Source organism: Myotis myotis, unplaced genomic scaffold (assembly GCF_014108235.1).
Source record: "Myotis myotis isolate mMyoMyo1 unplaced genomic scaffold, mMyoMyo1.p scaffold_m19_p_1, whole genome shotgun sequence".
Classification (NCBI taxonomy): domain Eukaryota; kingdom Metazoa; phylum Chordata; class Mammalia; order Chiroptera; family Vespertilionidae; genus Myotis; species Myotis myotis.
The window spans coordinates 69,293,945-69,309,522 of record NW_023416313.1 but is presented as its reverse complement, the minus strand read 5'-3'; the positions used below and the strand labels follow the sequence as shown (position 1 = coordinate 69,309,522).

General features: G+C 39.9%; 2 protein-coding genes and 1 long non-coding RNA gene across 13 annotated transcripts in view; 2 read left to right on the top strand and 1 right to left on the bottom strand.

Annotated features, from left to right (window-relative positions):
• Nucleotides 1-15,578, top strand: part of LAMTOR3 (late endosomal/lysosomal adaptor, MAPK and MTOR activator 3) — a 64,457-nt gene that overhangs the window by 13,718 nt on the left and 35,161 nt on the right. For 2 of the 6 annotated variants that reach the window (XM_036340565.1, XM_036340548.1), the window contains one exon: nucleotides 1,441-2,265. The exons of the other annotated variants lie outside the window; for them this stretch is intronic. In XM_036340565.1, the coding sequence (XP_036196458.1) occupies nucleotides 1,441-1,446 (6 nt within the window). In that variant the 3' untranslated portion in view covers nucleotides 1,447-2,265. Of the gene's footprint in view, nucleotides 1-1,440; nucleotides 2,266-15,578 lie in introns of those variants that run through there. 6 annotated transcript variants of the gene reach the window in all.
• Nucleotides 9,971-15,578, bottom strand: part of DAPP1 (dual adaptor of phosphotyrosine and 3-phosphoinositides 1) — a 46,793-nt gene continuing 41,185 nt past the window's right edge. For all 6 annotated transcript variants that reach the window (XM_036340601.1, XM_036340609.1, XM_036340592.1 and 3 more), the window contains 4 exons: nucleotides 15,383-15,445; nucleotides 14,386-14,471; nucleotides 12,216-12,303; nucleotides 9,971-10,885 (listed from right to left, as the gene is read on the bottom strand). In XM_036340601.1, coding sequence (XP_036196494.1) covers nucleotides 10,817-10,885; nucleotides 12,216-12,303; nucleotides 14,386-14,471; nucleotides 15,383-15,445 — 306 coding nt within the window. In that variant the 3' untranslated portion in view covers nucleotides 9,971-10,816. The remainder of the gene's footprint in view (nucleotides 10,886-12,215; nucleotides 12,304-14,385; nucleotides 14,472-15,382; nucleotides 15,446-15,578) is intronic.
• Nucleotides 10,883-14,515, top strand: LOC118671805. Its single transcript, XR_004972871.1, has 2 exons — nucleotides 10,883-12,325; nucleotides 13,319-14,515. It is a non-coding gene; the product is annotated as an uncharacterized LOC118671805 (long non-coding RNA).

The window sequence follows — 15,578 nt, the reverse complement described above, 5'->3', positions numbered from 1 at the left end:
TTGAATGCTATGTCTTGCTCACATTAAAAGAGCTTTAGAAAACAAAAAGAGTGGAGAACCAAAAAATAAAATGGTCACGGATGAGTTAAATTCTATATATACCATTCTATTAGAATTTTTAAATCCTGGACGATAGTGAGCAAGACGACGGAGGATTGTGAATAGGTGAACATAATCACATTCTTCCTGAGCTTGAAGAATTGAGAACACACACTAGGAAGCTGTATTTCCCATGGAGGATAGCAAGACCCCATTACATCCAGTAGCCTTCACTGGGTGTTTATGTGTAAAGTGACAGTATTTAGTTGAATTATATTTTTTCTACTCCCTTTGGATAAAGTGATTTGTTTGTTTTTAGGGTCTGTCTCCTTCAGATTTGACTACTGTTTAGAATTGTTAGAGCAAGTTCTAGTTCTATCTATGTCACTGAAGCCAGTCCTTAGATTCCTGGCCTTTAAAATGAGGGGTTTACATTTGATGATTAGTTCTCTTCCATTTCTGATGTATTGAAGCTATAAAATATATATGTGAAAACACTTTGTAAATTATTCCGGGGTGGGCAAAAGTAGGTTTATAGTTGTAATACAAATAAATAATACAAGAATTAATAAGTAATAGTAGAATGAACTCTTATTTCATGTACTCACAACTGTAAACCTACTTTTGCTCACCCCTGTATAGGATAGTGGTATCAATATTGTAAGTATATTAAACAGTAATTGTGATAAATCACCATCACATACTAACATAACTCATTGGTTGTTATAAATTATGATGTTGTACAGAATTATATTTTAGTACTTAGAACATTTCCTTGAGAATCCCAGATGCTTTTAATATTCTGTGAGAAAGAGGACAATCCATATTTATCTATAATAATAAAATAGCATAATATGCTAATTAGACCAGATATCCTTCTGGACGAAGCCGGGGCTGCGAGGGCAGAGGCAGTCGCCACAGCCAGCAGGGTCAGAGGTAGAGGAGGTACCTCGGCTGCCACAGCAGTGTTAACCAAGGCAGAGGCCCCTCGCCACTGCGGCAGCGGGGACCGAGGCCGCCAGCCACCACCGCAGTGGGGGCCGAGCCCCTTGCACGAATTTCGTGCATTGGGCCTATAGTTTAAACATAAAATAAGCAGTGTCTACAATATGTAGCCTTTCACTCTGTAGGAGAAGCTAGACACGCTAATTTCTAGACTAGGTTGTCTTCCAGATTCATCACTGAACTTTTTTTAAAACATGGAAGAAAGTTCATAGTGAATATGAGTTTTTTGGTTACTTTACTTAGAATTAGAATATTTTGCTTTAGTTACAGGGAATAAACTATCTCATTTACTTTTTACTTTTTAGTAATAATTTCAACCAAAGGGAATTTAAGTCAAAGACTTTTTTCATGAACATTTTTTCTAAGGTTCTAATTTTCTTAATCTCTTTGTTTTAGGACTAATTGTCAGCTTAGAAAAGGAACTTGCTCCATTATTTGAAGAATTGAGACAAGTTGTAGAAGTTTCTTAACCTGACAGTGGTTTTGATGTCTACCTTATCTTCATTATAATAGACAAGATATCAATCTAGCAATCTTGAGACCACAACATACTTGTATCCAGGTACCCAAAAAAGGGTCCCTTTTTTACCTTATACTAAAAATTTATGGACAGATTGTTATCTTTTTTTTGTATAGGTCTTATTTACTGAGATCTGGGGATACCACAGAAATGGTTCTGTCTATCATAGCTCCCATGGAGTTAGTCTAGTCCCCAAATCTGCATGAGATTCTATTGGGTGGGTCGGAATCAAAATGGTCCTTTGATCCACTTGAGCCGTGAAGTGCTCCCCCTTGTACATTCTGCCGGGCCTGCAGATTGAAGCAGATCTATTTTATTGTGAATAATAATGAGGACATATTTTTTTCATATTGTTTTATTTCTTTGCATTGAAGTGTGGGAACATAAAATGGCTGAGTAAAAGTAATAAAATCAGTACAATCACTAACTTTTTTGTGCATATATTCTTTTGCAATATACATGAATATTACTAATTGATTTGATTCTTCTCAGAGGGTGCTGCTCTTTAATAAAAATGATAGCTAATGGTTCCTCTGCTTCCTATATAACCATTCAGTGTTTTAATGTTTGTGCATTGTTCGTAAAATTTAGATATGATTCATTATTGAGCTCTGTTCCCAGTATTGGTACATATGTAAACATGATACTACAGCCATTTTTTTCAATACATAAGTATAAATAAAATAGTATTTTTAAAAGTATAGTTTGAGTACTATAGTTTTTTCCCCCCAGACTACTTTCAAAAGTTTAAAGATATAATTACTTAATTTCACTCTTCTCAACCACAGGAATTAATAGTGAGTGTTTCTTGTGGATATTGGTGTGGAGATAGTTTTATGTGGCATAAGCTGTCAATAGGAAAATAAATATTTATGAGCCTAATCTAATATCTATGAAATTGGTATCATATTTCTAGAATTTGCCCTTTATAGTCAGGAATGCAGTCCATCATTCACGGTGGTTAATTTCCTCCTGGGTTCTTTGACAGTCAGTTTGTCCTGATACAGTTCAGTACACATGCATTGAGGACCTGTTGCCATTCACAGAACTACCACATTGTAGAACTCTTAAGGAGCACAATTCACATCATATTTCTGTGCTCCAGGGGTGCATTTTACATGGAATGTGTGCAAATGTGGTCCTTGAGTTGTGGAGTGAGGTAGTGGGCCAGGCACTGTGCCTGCTTCTTCCTCTCCCTCTTCTTCCTTAAATCCTATACAAATATGAGACTGAACTGTGGTACCTACCTTTAAAGAACTTATTGTTCAGTAAATGAAACAGATATGTGAAATGTGATAAAGGATGGTATAGAAACAAAATAGGGCCATTTATTTAGCATTAGATTCTGCTTTATTTTGAGAGAGAATAGGGGCATTTGAGTTGGGCGAGAACCACTGCTTTACAAAGAAGTGGAGACAAGAGAGATGCTTTAACTGCAGGGAATTAATACATAGTTAATTGTTACACTCTAATGAGGTATTAGACACACCAATCATAATCCAGAATTGCCATTATCTGGATTATTGGTGTCTAGGAAATTTTTGCCAGTGCTATGATTCATAAAACAAGAAGGTCTTTTATAAATAAGGTGACATTTTAATTGCAGGTAATAAGTATGTATCTAAAAACCTCAGAAAAGATAGTAAGTAGAGATACTTAACCTCTGCATGGCAAATACTGCTACTATTACAATTTCTATTTGAAGGGGTATAACAAATTATTCTATAGTTCCTCTGGAAAAATAAGGTGAAAATCTCTTAAGAAGTTTTGAAAAGGTAGTATAAAATTAAATTAGGTATACAGCTAGACAGATCAGTGAAACAGACTACCCCAGGAACAGGCCTTAGTACATACCGCATTTTTCTGTGTATAAGATGCCCCCCACTTTTCCAACCCAAAATTAAGAAATCAATATTTTAAACATAAAATAGAACACATTTTTATTTAGTAACTAGAGGTCCGGTGCACAAAAATTTGTGCACTGGGGGGAGGGGTCCCTCAGCCCGGCCTGTGCCCCCTCACAGTCTGGGACCCCTTGAGGGATGACCACCTGCTGGCTTAGGCCTGCTCCCCGAGGAATTGGGCCTAAGCTGGCAATCAGACATCCTCTGGCAGACCGGCAGCCCTTGGGGGATGTCCACTTGCCAGTGGGGAGCAGACAGACCTAAGCTGCCATCAGACATCCTTAGTGCTGCTGAGGAGGCAGGAGTGGCTCCCACCACCACTGCTGTACTGGCAGCCATCAGCCTGGCTGTGGCTGAGCAGAGCTCCCCCATGTGGGAGCGCACTGACCACCAGAGGGCAGCTCCTGCATTGAGCATCTGCCCCCTGGTGGTCAGTGTGTGTCATAGTGACCAGTCTGTCTGCTGTTAGGGTCAGTTTACATATTACCCTTTTACTATATAGGATAGAGGCCTGGTGCACAGGTGGGAGCCGCTGGTTTGCCCTGAAGGGTGTGTCGGATCAGGGTGGGGGTCCCGCTTGGGTGCCTGGCCAGCCTGGGTGAGGGGCTGATGGCTGTTTGCAGCTGGTCACACCCCCTTCAGGGTGGGGGTCCCCACTGGAGTGCCTGGCCAGTCTGGGTGAGGGGCTGAGGGCCGTTTTCAGGCTGGCTGACGACTGAAGCTCCCAGCCTCTCCTTTTTTTCTTTTTTTATTCTGGGATTATTTACCTTGTATAATTGAAACTTTGTTGTCGTCACTGGAGCTGAGAGCTGGGCTCCTGCTCGCTGCAGCTCTGAGGCCACAGCCTGCTGAAAGCAGGTATCTGGGGTTTGTTTAGCTTCTGTAATTGAAACTTTGTTGCTGTCACTGGAGCTAAGAGCCGGCTCCGTGGCCACGGCCGGCTGAAAGCAGGTATCTGGGGTTTGTTTAGCTTCTATAATTGAAACTTTGTTGCTTTCGGAGCTTAGAGCCCGGCCGTGGCAGGCGGGGAACCTTGGTTTCCTCCATCACTGAAGCAAGCAAACTTCCTGCTCGCTTCAGCTGCATGGCTGCTGGCCGCCATCTTTGTTGGTTAATTTGCATACCTCACTGATTAGCCAATGGGAAGCGTAGCGAAGGTACGGTCAAGTACCCTTTTTGTCTTTTATTAGATAGGATTACTGCAGGTAATGTTTACATACCAAGACTATGATATTATGCAGCATATCACTTTATTCAGCCTCTGTTGCATCACTGCTCTCTTCATCACTATTAGTTCCAGACATATCAATTTCTTCAACTTCTATTGTATCACAACTGTCTTCTGAGTCACTGTCTATATATGTGAGATCATCCTCATAAACTGGTGGCATTTTCTGAGCTAACTGTGTTCTCGTGGCCAACCCTTCTCTCCTCATGAAATTGAAGCACCATTTTGCCTTTCTGTAAAATCAACTATGTTCATTTCGCTTGCAATCATTCTTGCCTGACATTGAGTAAGCTTGGTTGACACACATAAGCCACTCAGGCACTGCTCCATAATCCAAGTCTTAAGCCTCTGCTCCAAGTTTGCCCATTTTGCTGGTTTTCCTCTTAAGGCCTTATTTTTTGGCATCTTAAGGAGTTGTTCTTCCCATTTTCTCCCTGTCTGATCAGACACTCAGTGGGAGGAGGTCCAAATTGTGTCTCTGCAGCTCTATTTCCATGCTCTTTTGTATAGCTGATTGCATTGTTTGAATTTTGCAGAGTAACCAATTGCTTATCTGTATTTACCTTTTTATTTTTTGACCTCTTCATGGGCTCAGAACACTCTGGTCCCTGTTGGATCTGTGCACTCTCCACCTCCAATTATAGCATCAGCTGACGTCAGTGACAATAAGGCTCGTGATTGGAGGAGCCTGTTGGACAAGGTATGGGCAGCTACACACCCGCGTGGCTCTCGGCTGACTTCCGTGTATAAGATGCCCCTTTGCTTTTCAGTCTAATGATTTTAGAAAAAAATTGCGTCTTATACACGGAAAAATACGATACATATGAGGACTTAAAAGATGACATCTTAAGTCAATGAGGAAAGGATTATTCAATAGCTAGTAGGACAGGCATTTTTTATGCTCTGCTTATAGACTTGCTGTGCCTCTTTACGAGGGACAATTGGGCAATCTCTACCAAACTTTCAAATACTAGGATTCTCCGGAGAACCCACAGACACAAAATAATATTTAATTTGGGTATTCCAGGGCCAGTCAAGTTGACACAAAATTAACCTTTATATCCAAAAATTCCACTTCTAGATATTTATCCTACTGACACATATAGACACGCACAAAATTAGAAGGCCCTTAATTTTTTGTTGGACTTATTTCCTACCCTCAGGCACACAGATGTCTTACAAATAAGCCTAGAGTACTTGGTACTTCTTGCTCACTATGTCCAAACAGTATAATGTCATCTATGCAGTGGACCAATGTGAGAGAGTCTTGTGGAAAGAAAGGTGGTCAGGGTCTGCATGGACTAAAGCACAACATAGGGTGGAGAACTGATCGACCTCTGAGGTAGGAAAGTGAAAGGTGTATTGCTGGCCTTGCCAGATAAACTGCTTCTGATGCTCTTTACTAATAAATATCAAGAAAAGAGAAAAACAAAAAATCAGTTGCCAAATCAGTAATTGCTGTATACCAGGTATCAGGGGGTGTGTTAATTTGTTCAAGGAATGGAATCACATCTGGAACAGCTGCAATTGGAGTCACCCCCTGGTTAAATTTGTCATCATCCACTGTCATGCTCCAGGAGTCATCTGTTTTCTGCACAGGCCAAGTAGGCGTGCCGAATGAGGATGTGGGAATCCCCACCCTTGCATCCTCTAGTCTGATGGTGGCACTAATCTCTGAAATCCCTCCATTGCTTTTGGTTTACTATCTTTCTAGGTAGAGGCAGTTGCAGTGGTCTACATTCGTCCTTTCTAGCCCTTAGAGCCCTCATGCCATGGCTCAGAAAACCAATGTGGGTGTTTTGCCAGTTGCTGCGTATGCCTATACCAATGTTGCTTTCTGGAACTGGGGCAATGACCACAGGTTCCCGAGCCCACTGGATCACTGCTCTGGTTCCATCCTTGTTGCTTCTATGGAAAATCCAGTCCCTCTTAAATGCCGTCCAGATATTTCTGGGAGTCCCCATAGGGCCCTTTACATGTACTCCTGAAACCAGTTTTTGCATACACCACATGGCACCTGTCAATTTCATTTGCTCTTGTTTCTATTCTCTGGGATGAGCTTTGCCCCCCAACCTTGGCCATTGCTGCTGCTGCTGACAGAAGACAAGGATGCCTAGAGGCAGCTGAAGGCTAAGGGTGCCATCTTCACAGCTGTAAATGGGACAGTCAGTGTCTGTCCCTTGAGACGAGTGAAAAAACTTATTTCGGTTTTGCTAAGCATCTGAGTAGTCGACAAGAATGCTCAGATTCACCCTATGACAGATGCCCATAATTCATCAATAAAACATCCTCCTCAACCCTCTCTACTTCCAGGTGAATCCTTTCTCAAGAAGGCTTTTAGTTCCTTTTACCTGCCAGTCCTTTAGACCACAGCTCCTCAAAACATGGTCCTCAGACTGGGCTGTTCTGTCCATTAGCAGTATGTGACAAGTACAGAAATCGAGAGCTGTAAAATCTTACAGCAATTTGACATAGTGACTTTATGTCTGTAGAACCTGATAATAAAACTGGGATTATGATATTTGTATTTTATTTAATTTTTCTAACAATGTATTTTTATTGAAATTTATAAAATTCCAGTCTGAAATTAAAGGGGGGTGGGGTGGGGAGTGGTTGGTGGATCTGGTTCTTCACCACAGATGATTTAGGAAACTGCTTGACACCATGCCCTGACAGCCTGAATCCGTAGTGAGCAGGGTGGCCTCAAGCCTAGAAGTCCTCTATGTACTGTACTTGCTCAGGTGAGGATTTAAGAACCTGGTCTCTCACGTGCCACGTGGGCGGGAAGAGAAGGGCTCTACTGTTCCGATGTCCAGTGGCTCTGGAGTAGGGGGGCAGGGTTCCTCCGAGGCAGTAATAGCCATCCCCACCATGGGGTGACTCTCCTGGTCTGGAGTGAACACTGCTTCTGTGGGCAAGATATTCCCAGGGGAATTCTGAGAATACAGTACTCCCCCTTTATTCACAGTCTTACTTTCTGGGGTTTCAGTTACCTGTAGTCAATCATGGTCTGAAAATATTAAATGAAAATTCCAGATATATATAGAGAGAGACCAACCACACTCACATGACTTATTACAGTGTATTATAATTGTTTTATTTTATTAGTTATTATTGTTAATCTATTACTGTGCCTAATTTATAAATTAAATTTTATCATAGTTATGTATGTCTAGGAAATTTATAGGGTTTGGTACTACTAGTGTCTGCAGTTTCCGGCATACACTGGGGGTCTTGGATCATATTCCCCAGGAATAAGGGGGCACTACTGTGTGTCTTAACACATTGCGGACCAGTAGTTTTATTGCTAGCTTTACCCAGTGGCCAGACAAGTTTCTATTGAACGAGTACAAAAAACATTTCACACAAATGTTAAAGGCATGCTTTAAAATTAAATACCCATTGCATTTTGAAGTTATTTCATGTTCTTACAAGCTAATATCTTTTTAAAGTATGATACTTTGTAAAACACTGTAATATGAAGCAAGAATTCTCGTGATCCGTCCGCAGTGTGTTAGGAAGTACTGCCTTGATGCTAACCACATACCTAATAGCACACATGGCCTGACACAGACACACTACTGGTGCGTCTCTCTTATCTTGGACCTTGTAGGAATAGCTGCGGGCCTCAGGAGGTGAGATCATGACCACTTTTCAGGGCTGCTGACAGCAGCAGGTAAAACATCTAGCACGGTACTAATGACGTAGTAGATAATATGTTAGCTCACCTTTTTCATGTCAAACCCTCAAAAAAAAAGGCTATATCCCCACCACAGCACACTCTCCATCATCTAGCTTTGTGTGCTTCACCTGCAGTATTTACCTTATGTACTTCTATATGTTATCATGTATTTATTATCTTTTCCATATTCAACTAAGAAATGCTTGAAAACCCAGACTACTTCTTCAACTCAGAATCCTTTGGAGCTCAGTCTAACCGATATGGATGCTTCATTGCTATTTATGATATTGGTCAGTTGAATTTCTTTAAGTTACAGATATTAAAAACATTTTAATGGCAAAATATCACAGACACAGAAAAGCATGCTCTTTTTAATAAACATAACCAAAAAATATAAATAAACATGACATATTTTACAATAGGTAAAAAATGATATTGCCTACACAGAGAAACACGCGTGGTTCTGAGAAAACAAAACATAAATCTCAGTAAGGATTCATTTGTAACTCCTTACTTTGCAAACTTAACATAATACCTTTTAACTTGACATTTGCTTTACCTAATATGATACAAATATTACAAAATATACTAAACATCTTTTTTAAATATACAAAACTTTCTGAGACCTAGAAACTTAAATTAACAGAAAAACTAATTTATCAAGCCATTCCTTTGGACTGAAAGAGCAGTGTTATAGCTTTGCACCATAATCTTTGTATTTGGGGGTTCTGCTTCTACTTCCTCTCCCTTCATATTTCTTTCTTTAAAAAAGGGAATGTTAAGATAGATAAGAGAATCTACTTATGAGCTTTGGATGATAATATTTCATTCCCCTACTTCAATCTCATTTTCTAGTCTGAAAATGCTATGTAACAAGCACACTGTTATACATTGCATGTGGACCTAGTATTGCTCCCTCAACTGACAACAGAAGTTGCCCTTGAATAAGGTGCAGGGTGATTCTTACTTCTCTTGGGCCAACACCTACAGTTTACTCTGGGGAAGGGATTGCTGTAGCACACTTTTCTTGAGAAAGGCCCCTGCAGTCTGTCTGGAGAAATGTTGGATGAAGGTACCTTAGTGCTCACATGTGCTCTATTATCTACACTAATAAAGAGAAACATGCAAATTGATATTACTCCGCTACCCCACCAGCCAATCAGGATGAATATGCAAATTAACCCAACAAAGATGGTGGTTAATTTGCATATGCAGGCAATGAGTGAAGACTGAAGACAACTGAAGACTGAAGAGGCTTGCTTTCTCCACTGTGGCTGGAATGAAGGCCTGGGTCCTGGGTGCTGGAGGAAAACCGGTGCCGGCAGCTAGGGGAAGGAAGGCCTATTGCATGCATCTCTTCGTGCAACGGGCCTTTAGTTGTTATAATAATAACTATAATACTATTATCATTAAACTATGTCATCTGCTACTTTATTACCCTTCCTCAATGTGTTTTCTGACTCTTTAAAACATTTTCTCCAAAATGGTTAAAGGACATTTTTTTAAAATATATTTTATTGGTCTTTTACAGAGAGGAAGGGAGAGGGATAGAGAGTGAGGAACATCGATGAGAGAGAAACATCGATCAGCTGCCTCCTGCACACCCCCTACTGGGGATGTGCCTGCAACCAAGGTACATGCCCTTGACCGGAATCGAACCCGGGACTCTTCAGTCCCCAGGCCGAAGCTCTATCCAGTGAGCCAAACCAGCGAGGGCTAAAGGACATTTTTTAGATTATACCTTCCTTTATGGTTCTACCTAATCATCCATAAGATATTTAGTTCTCACAGGTTTATCATTAGAAGGGAATGAAGAGCCCACCAAATTTCTGAGCCTTTTACAAAGAGAAAATAAATACTGCAAACATTATCTATTATAGTTTGGAAATTGTTTTGTTTTTTGTATAAAAGGGGGGTGGGAGAAGAATAACCCTGTTTCCCCCTGCCCAACCCAATCTTTGTTGTTTGTTATCTCAATATACTTTCTAAAGAGGCAGCCTGAGCCTCAAAGTAGACACCTGTTTCCTTCCTGGGTAGTAGCACAACCTGGATGTCAGATTAGCTGACCATGACACAGAGTGGGACTCAGGGCAAACGAAGTCCACAAGCTTGGACCACGATAAGGGAAAACACAAGCCCATTCTCTTCTGTTGTGCGTTCTGAGAGTGAGCACACTGGGTGTGGCAGCTAGCTGCACCAGTTTTCATCGTAACGACGGCGACTCGGTATTCTGAAGGAGATGACATCATCTTGAAGGGCAGCAGCTTCCCATGAGTCAGCAAATGTGGTGTGTTCAGAAAGATCCAAATCAGCATCTGCTTTTGATTTGTTTTTAAAGAAAAATCCGTAGTCAGCTTTCAGCGGAGGCCTGCTGTGGATCACAGCAGTGGTGAGCATGCCACCCTGCTGTCCGGCCAGGGCATCCCCGAGGGAAAGGTCTACTTAAAGATGAATGAATGAGATCGGATTGTGCCTTCCCTTTGGTCGAGCTGTTTTCTTATTTGAGACTGTAATAAAATGCACATACGTGTGTATGTATTATTGAGCAATTTTAAGATAACTCTCACCTGAACAAATATTAAATAAGACATGCTGACTAGTAAGAAAACCATGCAATTATAAATTAATTATCATATGCTCCCTCCCCAAGTTTTAATCTTTTTTTTGTTCCAGGAGTACTATAGTAAAGTGGTTGCTCAAACTTGTACATATTGGGAATTGGCCTAATACTTATACTTATCCATAAAGTGCAATACTAGTAAATGAATCCAAAGAAGACAGAGATCTACATTTATTGATATGGGAAGATGTTCATAATATGTTATTAGGTAGAGTGAGCAGGTAAAGAACACTTAAGAATTATTAGATTTTGTTTTACAATATTTATTGGCATAGGGAAAAGTCTGAAACTATGTGCATTTGATGTATTTTTAACCTTAATTTTTCAATAATGATTATATGTTGCTTACATAATTACAAAACAGAAAAAATAAGAAATTCACTCATATCTCAGCTAAGTTTACACATGGCAAAATATTTTCCACTGAATATCAAATACATTAGAACCATCTCAAATGAGTGTTATATTTATTTGGATTTCAAACTGAAAAGATAACTAAACCAAAAGTTCCAGTATCTAGAAAGGAAGTTTCAACAAGATTCTATTTATCAGCTAACTTCATAAAAACTTAATTAGGAAAATTTGTTTATGTAAAAAACATCCAGGGTTTCAAGATAATATGTCCACAGGAAACTTTAGAAAGCTTTAAGGCCAAGTTCTGGGATAACAGTTCACTAACTTACAAACACATATGAAAAATGTATGAGATCCATACATTTTTATAAGCACACCATATTTCCCCTGGGAGGTATGTAGGAAGCAGTTAAATTATCTTTTGTCCTTGACCTAGATAAAGTAATGCTTATGCTGGAAATTAAACTAAGTACCCAGGACAAGCTTTCTTCTCTGGCAATTTAAAAGGATTTTCTACTATAGAAATATGTCAGCTTTCCTCTGTCTGACCTTCTGGTCCCACTTGTCCTCCTCCATGCAAAATTGGCCAAGCCTGCACACTTAAAGGAAGACCGATAGATGCTCAGGTGCAAGGCGAAGGCTCTGGGGCTGAGACCCCAGTGCAGGTTCATCCTGTCTCTTTTTACCCCTTTCGGCAGCCCTTCCATGTCCCAAAAGAATGAACAGACTATTCCACAAGCCTGCAAGTAGATATCCCAGTGAGTCTCAGGATTGTCTGATTCTTTCAACAGAAATATGTCTTAAATCATCACCATGTTATTTCTGAGTAGTAGGCATCCATTCCCAAAACTCGTTTAACTCACCAGTTTCCAGCGTAATATCTTGATCCACTCATCAGCTTCTACTCCTGTCTTTGCACAGAGGTAAAATGTCCTGAATGGAAATACTAAGCTGATAGGACAAAAGAAAGAAGGTAAGACACTCCAGGTGGTGAGCTGAATGTGTATTAGTTAAACACTAATTAGAGTACTCCAAGAAAACAAGAATTGACAAAGGGCCTGGGAAGCAACCTGCTATTCCTGCCAGTACTCTGCAGAAATGTCAAGGGTGTTGTGGAGTCATGTTATCATTATGGGCTAGACTTATATTTTCTAATGAGAATTCAAAGAAGAGGAAAATATGTCCAGGACACCCCCACGTCCTTTTGTCTTAGAGTGAATACAACACTTCCATGTTTATTCGGCTGATCTGTAAAATGACTCAGAACCTGTGCTATGATTCAAAGAACATGCAACGTAGAGAAGAGTTTGATGAAGGAACTCATTTGGGTTAGCGTGCTTCAGTGAGAAAAACGCTGCTCCCTGTGGATGTAGGCTGTGTTAGCTATTTAAGATGGGGAGAAAAAGACAATGAAACAAACTCCTAGATGGGCTAGTCCTTCTGCCCATCTCTGGCCATGAGTTAGCCTCTGCTGGAGGGAAGATGAACTTTCTGACTAGGCACAAAAGACTTGTTCTAATATATGATAGCTCTTCATTTGATTGTCTCTTTGACTATAGAGTCAAAATCATTTGACTAATAAGGTCAGCCTTATCTTACATCTTGCCCATACTCCCTGTGCTTACAGTTGAGATGCACAGTACCAAACATCTTTTTCCCTTTCATGAAAAAAAAAGCCTTGAACTAAAATTCAGAAGGTTTCTATATCCTAAAGCCCACACAGCATATTCTGTTTATACCAGTAATTAATGCTGAATAGATGAGAGGCCAGTCCCTGTGTACAGAAGGTACACCTCGATGCTAGGTCCAATCGAGGGGTGGGTGGGCTGTGGGGGGAGGGAGAGAGTGACATTGTACACACATTGTACAAAACTGGTTTCTGGAATCATCATTGTTTGGTATTCCCTGTGGGAGAGCTTATTACTTGGCTCTTAATACAGATATTTTCCTTTCTTCTTACCAACAGAATTCCATGGCCATGAGTTAGATGATAAATTATAATTAGTTGAAGTCAACTCTAATGATGCTAGTACCCTTTTCTTGCTTCCTCTGCTGCCGACAATAGCCATGGGACCCAGTCCAGGCCAATGAGATATGAGGGGAAATCTGATAGGAGACTTTCTGGGGAAATACCTGCCTTCCTGATAAAAATGGACAAGCATAGCTGAGGCCACCCCTACATCTTTCGTCATGACTTACATGAAGTCTGGAGTATCAAGCTTGAGGAGAAGGCCAACAAAACTGTAGAGGCACAGGACCTGACCTTGTCAAGACAGCTGCCTGCCTCCAAGTACTTCGTTATATAAGTATAAATCCTTTCTAGCTCATATGATTCCTTTATGCAAACTTTTGAAGATGTCTACTCTTGGTTGATACTATAGAATTAATGTTAATTTTCTTAGGTGTGATAATGGTATTGTAGTTGTATCAGCGACACTTTTATTCTTAGGAGATGCATCTTGAAGTATTTAGGGATAGTGTGTCATGGTGCCTGCAATTTATCTTCAATTGGTTCAGGTAAAAATGTGATTAGATAGAGATAAAGCAAATATGGCAAAATATTAACAATTGATGTATCTAGGTGAGGGATATATGTCAACTTTTGTATGCTTGAAAACTTTAAAATAAAAATTGGTGGGAAATAAGACACCTCTTTCTCAAGATACTTGACTTCTCCCAGTTAGAAAATGGTCATGCTCGACTGATTATGTTAGAACAAAACACTTTTGTGTCATCTCCCAGAAATTGTCATAACAATACAAATCGCCCATCATTGGAGTTAACAAAGATATAATTGAGGAGAAAACTCCAAAGGAATAAAGCTGTTTACAGGGAATGGCATCCTCTCATGCGTATCACACTTGGGCAGTGCACAGCCTAATCAAGTGTACCTGGCAGACGTGCGCTCCTAACATAAATGCCCACGCCACCCAGATCAAAACATTTGTACACATTAAGACATAGTTTCTTATTCCTCAGTTAAAACACCTGGCAAGGAGACTTTAAAAACATTTTCCTTATGAAACAACTTACCAAAAACAGTTTACTCTTTCCTGTGAGTAATCAAACTGTACAGCTGAACATTCTGTTAAGTCTAGGATCCGAATTGGTTCTGGTGACTTAAAAAAAAAAAAAAGCAAGCAACTTATGTCATCATAAAAAACACAGATCTGTTCATCACTTATTTCCCTAACAAATCCTCCACTATGTGTAACTGTCAATTTCCCTTTCACCAAGGGGATGGATAATAGAAAACCTACTAAGGGAAGAAACGCAATCCTGGTTTGGAAGTTGCCCTACTGAGCACTACGAGAACATTGATTTATCAATTTTAATTTGATGGAGATGGATTTTAACATATGGAAGGGTGTCATTTTTCTCTTGTGGTTTTTAAATTTTAGTTTTATTTTTTTTTAAGATATATTTTTGTTGATTTCAGAGAAGAGAGAGATAGATACATCAATGATGAGAGAGAATCATTGATCAGCTGCCTCTGGCACTCCCCCTACTGGGGATCGAGCCCACAACCTGGGCATGTGCCCTTGACCTAAATCAAACATGGGACCCTTCCATCCGCAGGCAGATGCTCTGTCCACTGAGCCAAACCAGTGAGGGCATCTCTTGCGTTTTTAAACTTCTACTTACTCAGAAATTTTGCACTGGGGAAGTGAGAAGAAACAAAATAAATTTAAATTGGTTTAGTGAAATGGATATGGGACCTGGACATACTTTTAATAGGGGGAGAAATCGCTGTAAAAAGCAGTTAATACTTTGTGGCAGGAAAGGAATTCTATTGCCCTAGTTTAGCTGGTCCCAAAGAGCAGTTCCTGGGATACACATCTCATCTTTGCAAAAACAAACAAACAAACAAAAAACTTGGCTCATTTCAGGAATCAAGAACTCACCTCTCCACTGATTTATTAGGTGTTTCAGGTGTTCATAAGGAAAATTTTAGGGATTTTAAAGGCAGATGTTCCTTTCATCTAGAGAGCTGATTTTTAAAGGGAAAATGTATTATTATGTTTCTCACCATCTGATCTTTGAAGTATTTCAGTTCATTCCTGTGCAAAGTGAACCACCTTGTTTTCCAGGTCTGAGAAAGAAATAATCAGAACATGTAGGTTTGGAATACAGAAATGCAGTATTTCAACGAGATAATTTCCTTTTGATTAAAACAAGTCTAAAAGATCAGATACAAGAAAATATTCTTAAGGTGTCATTTCTGT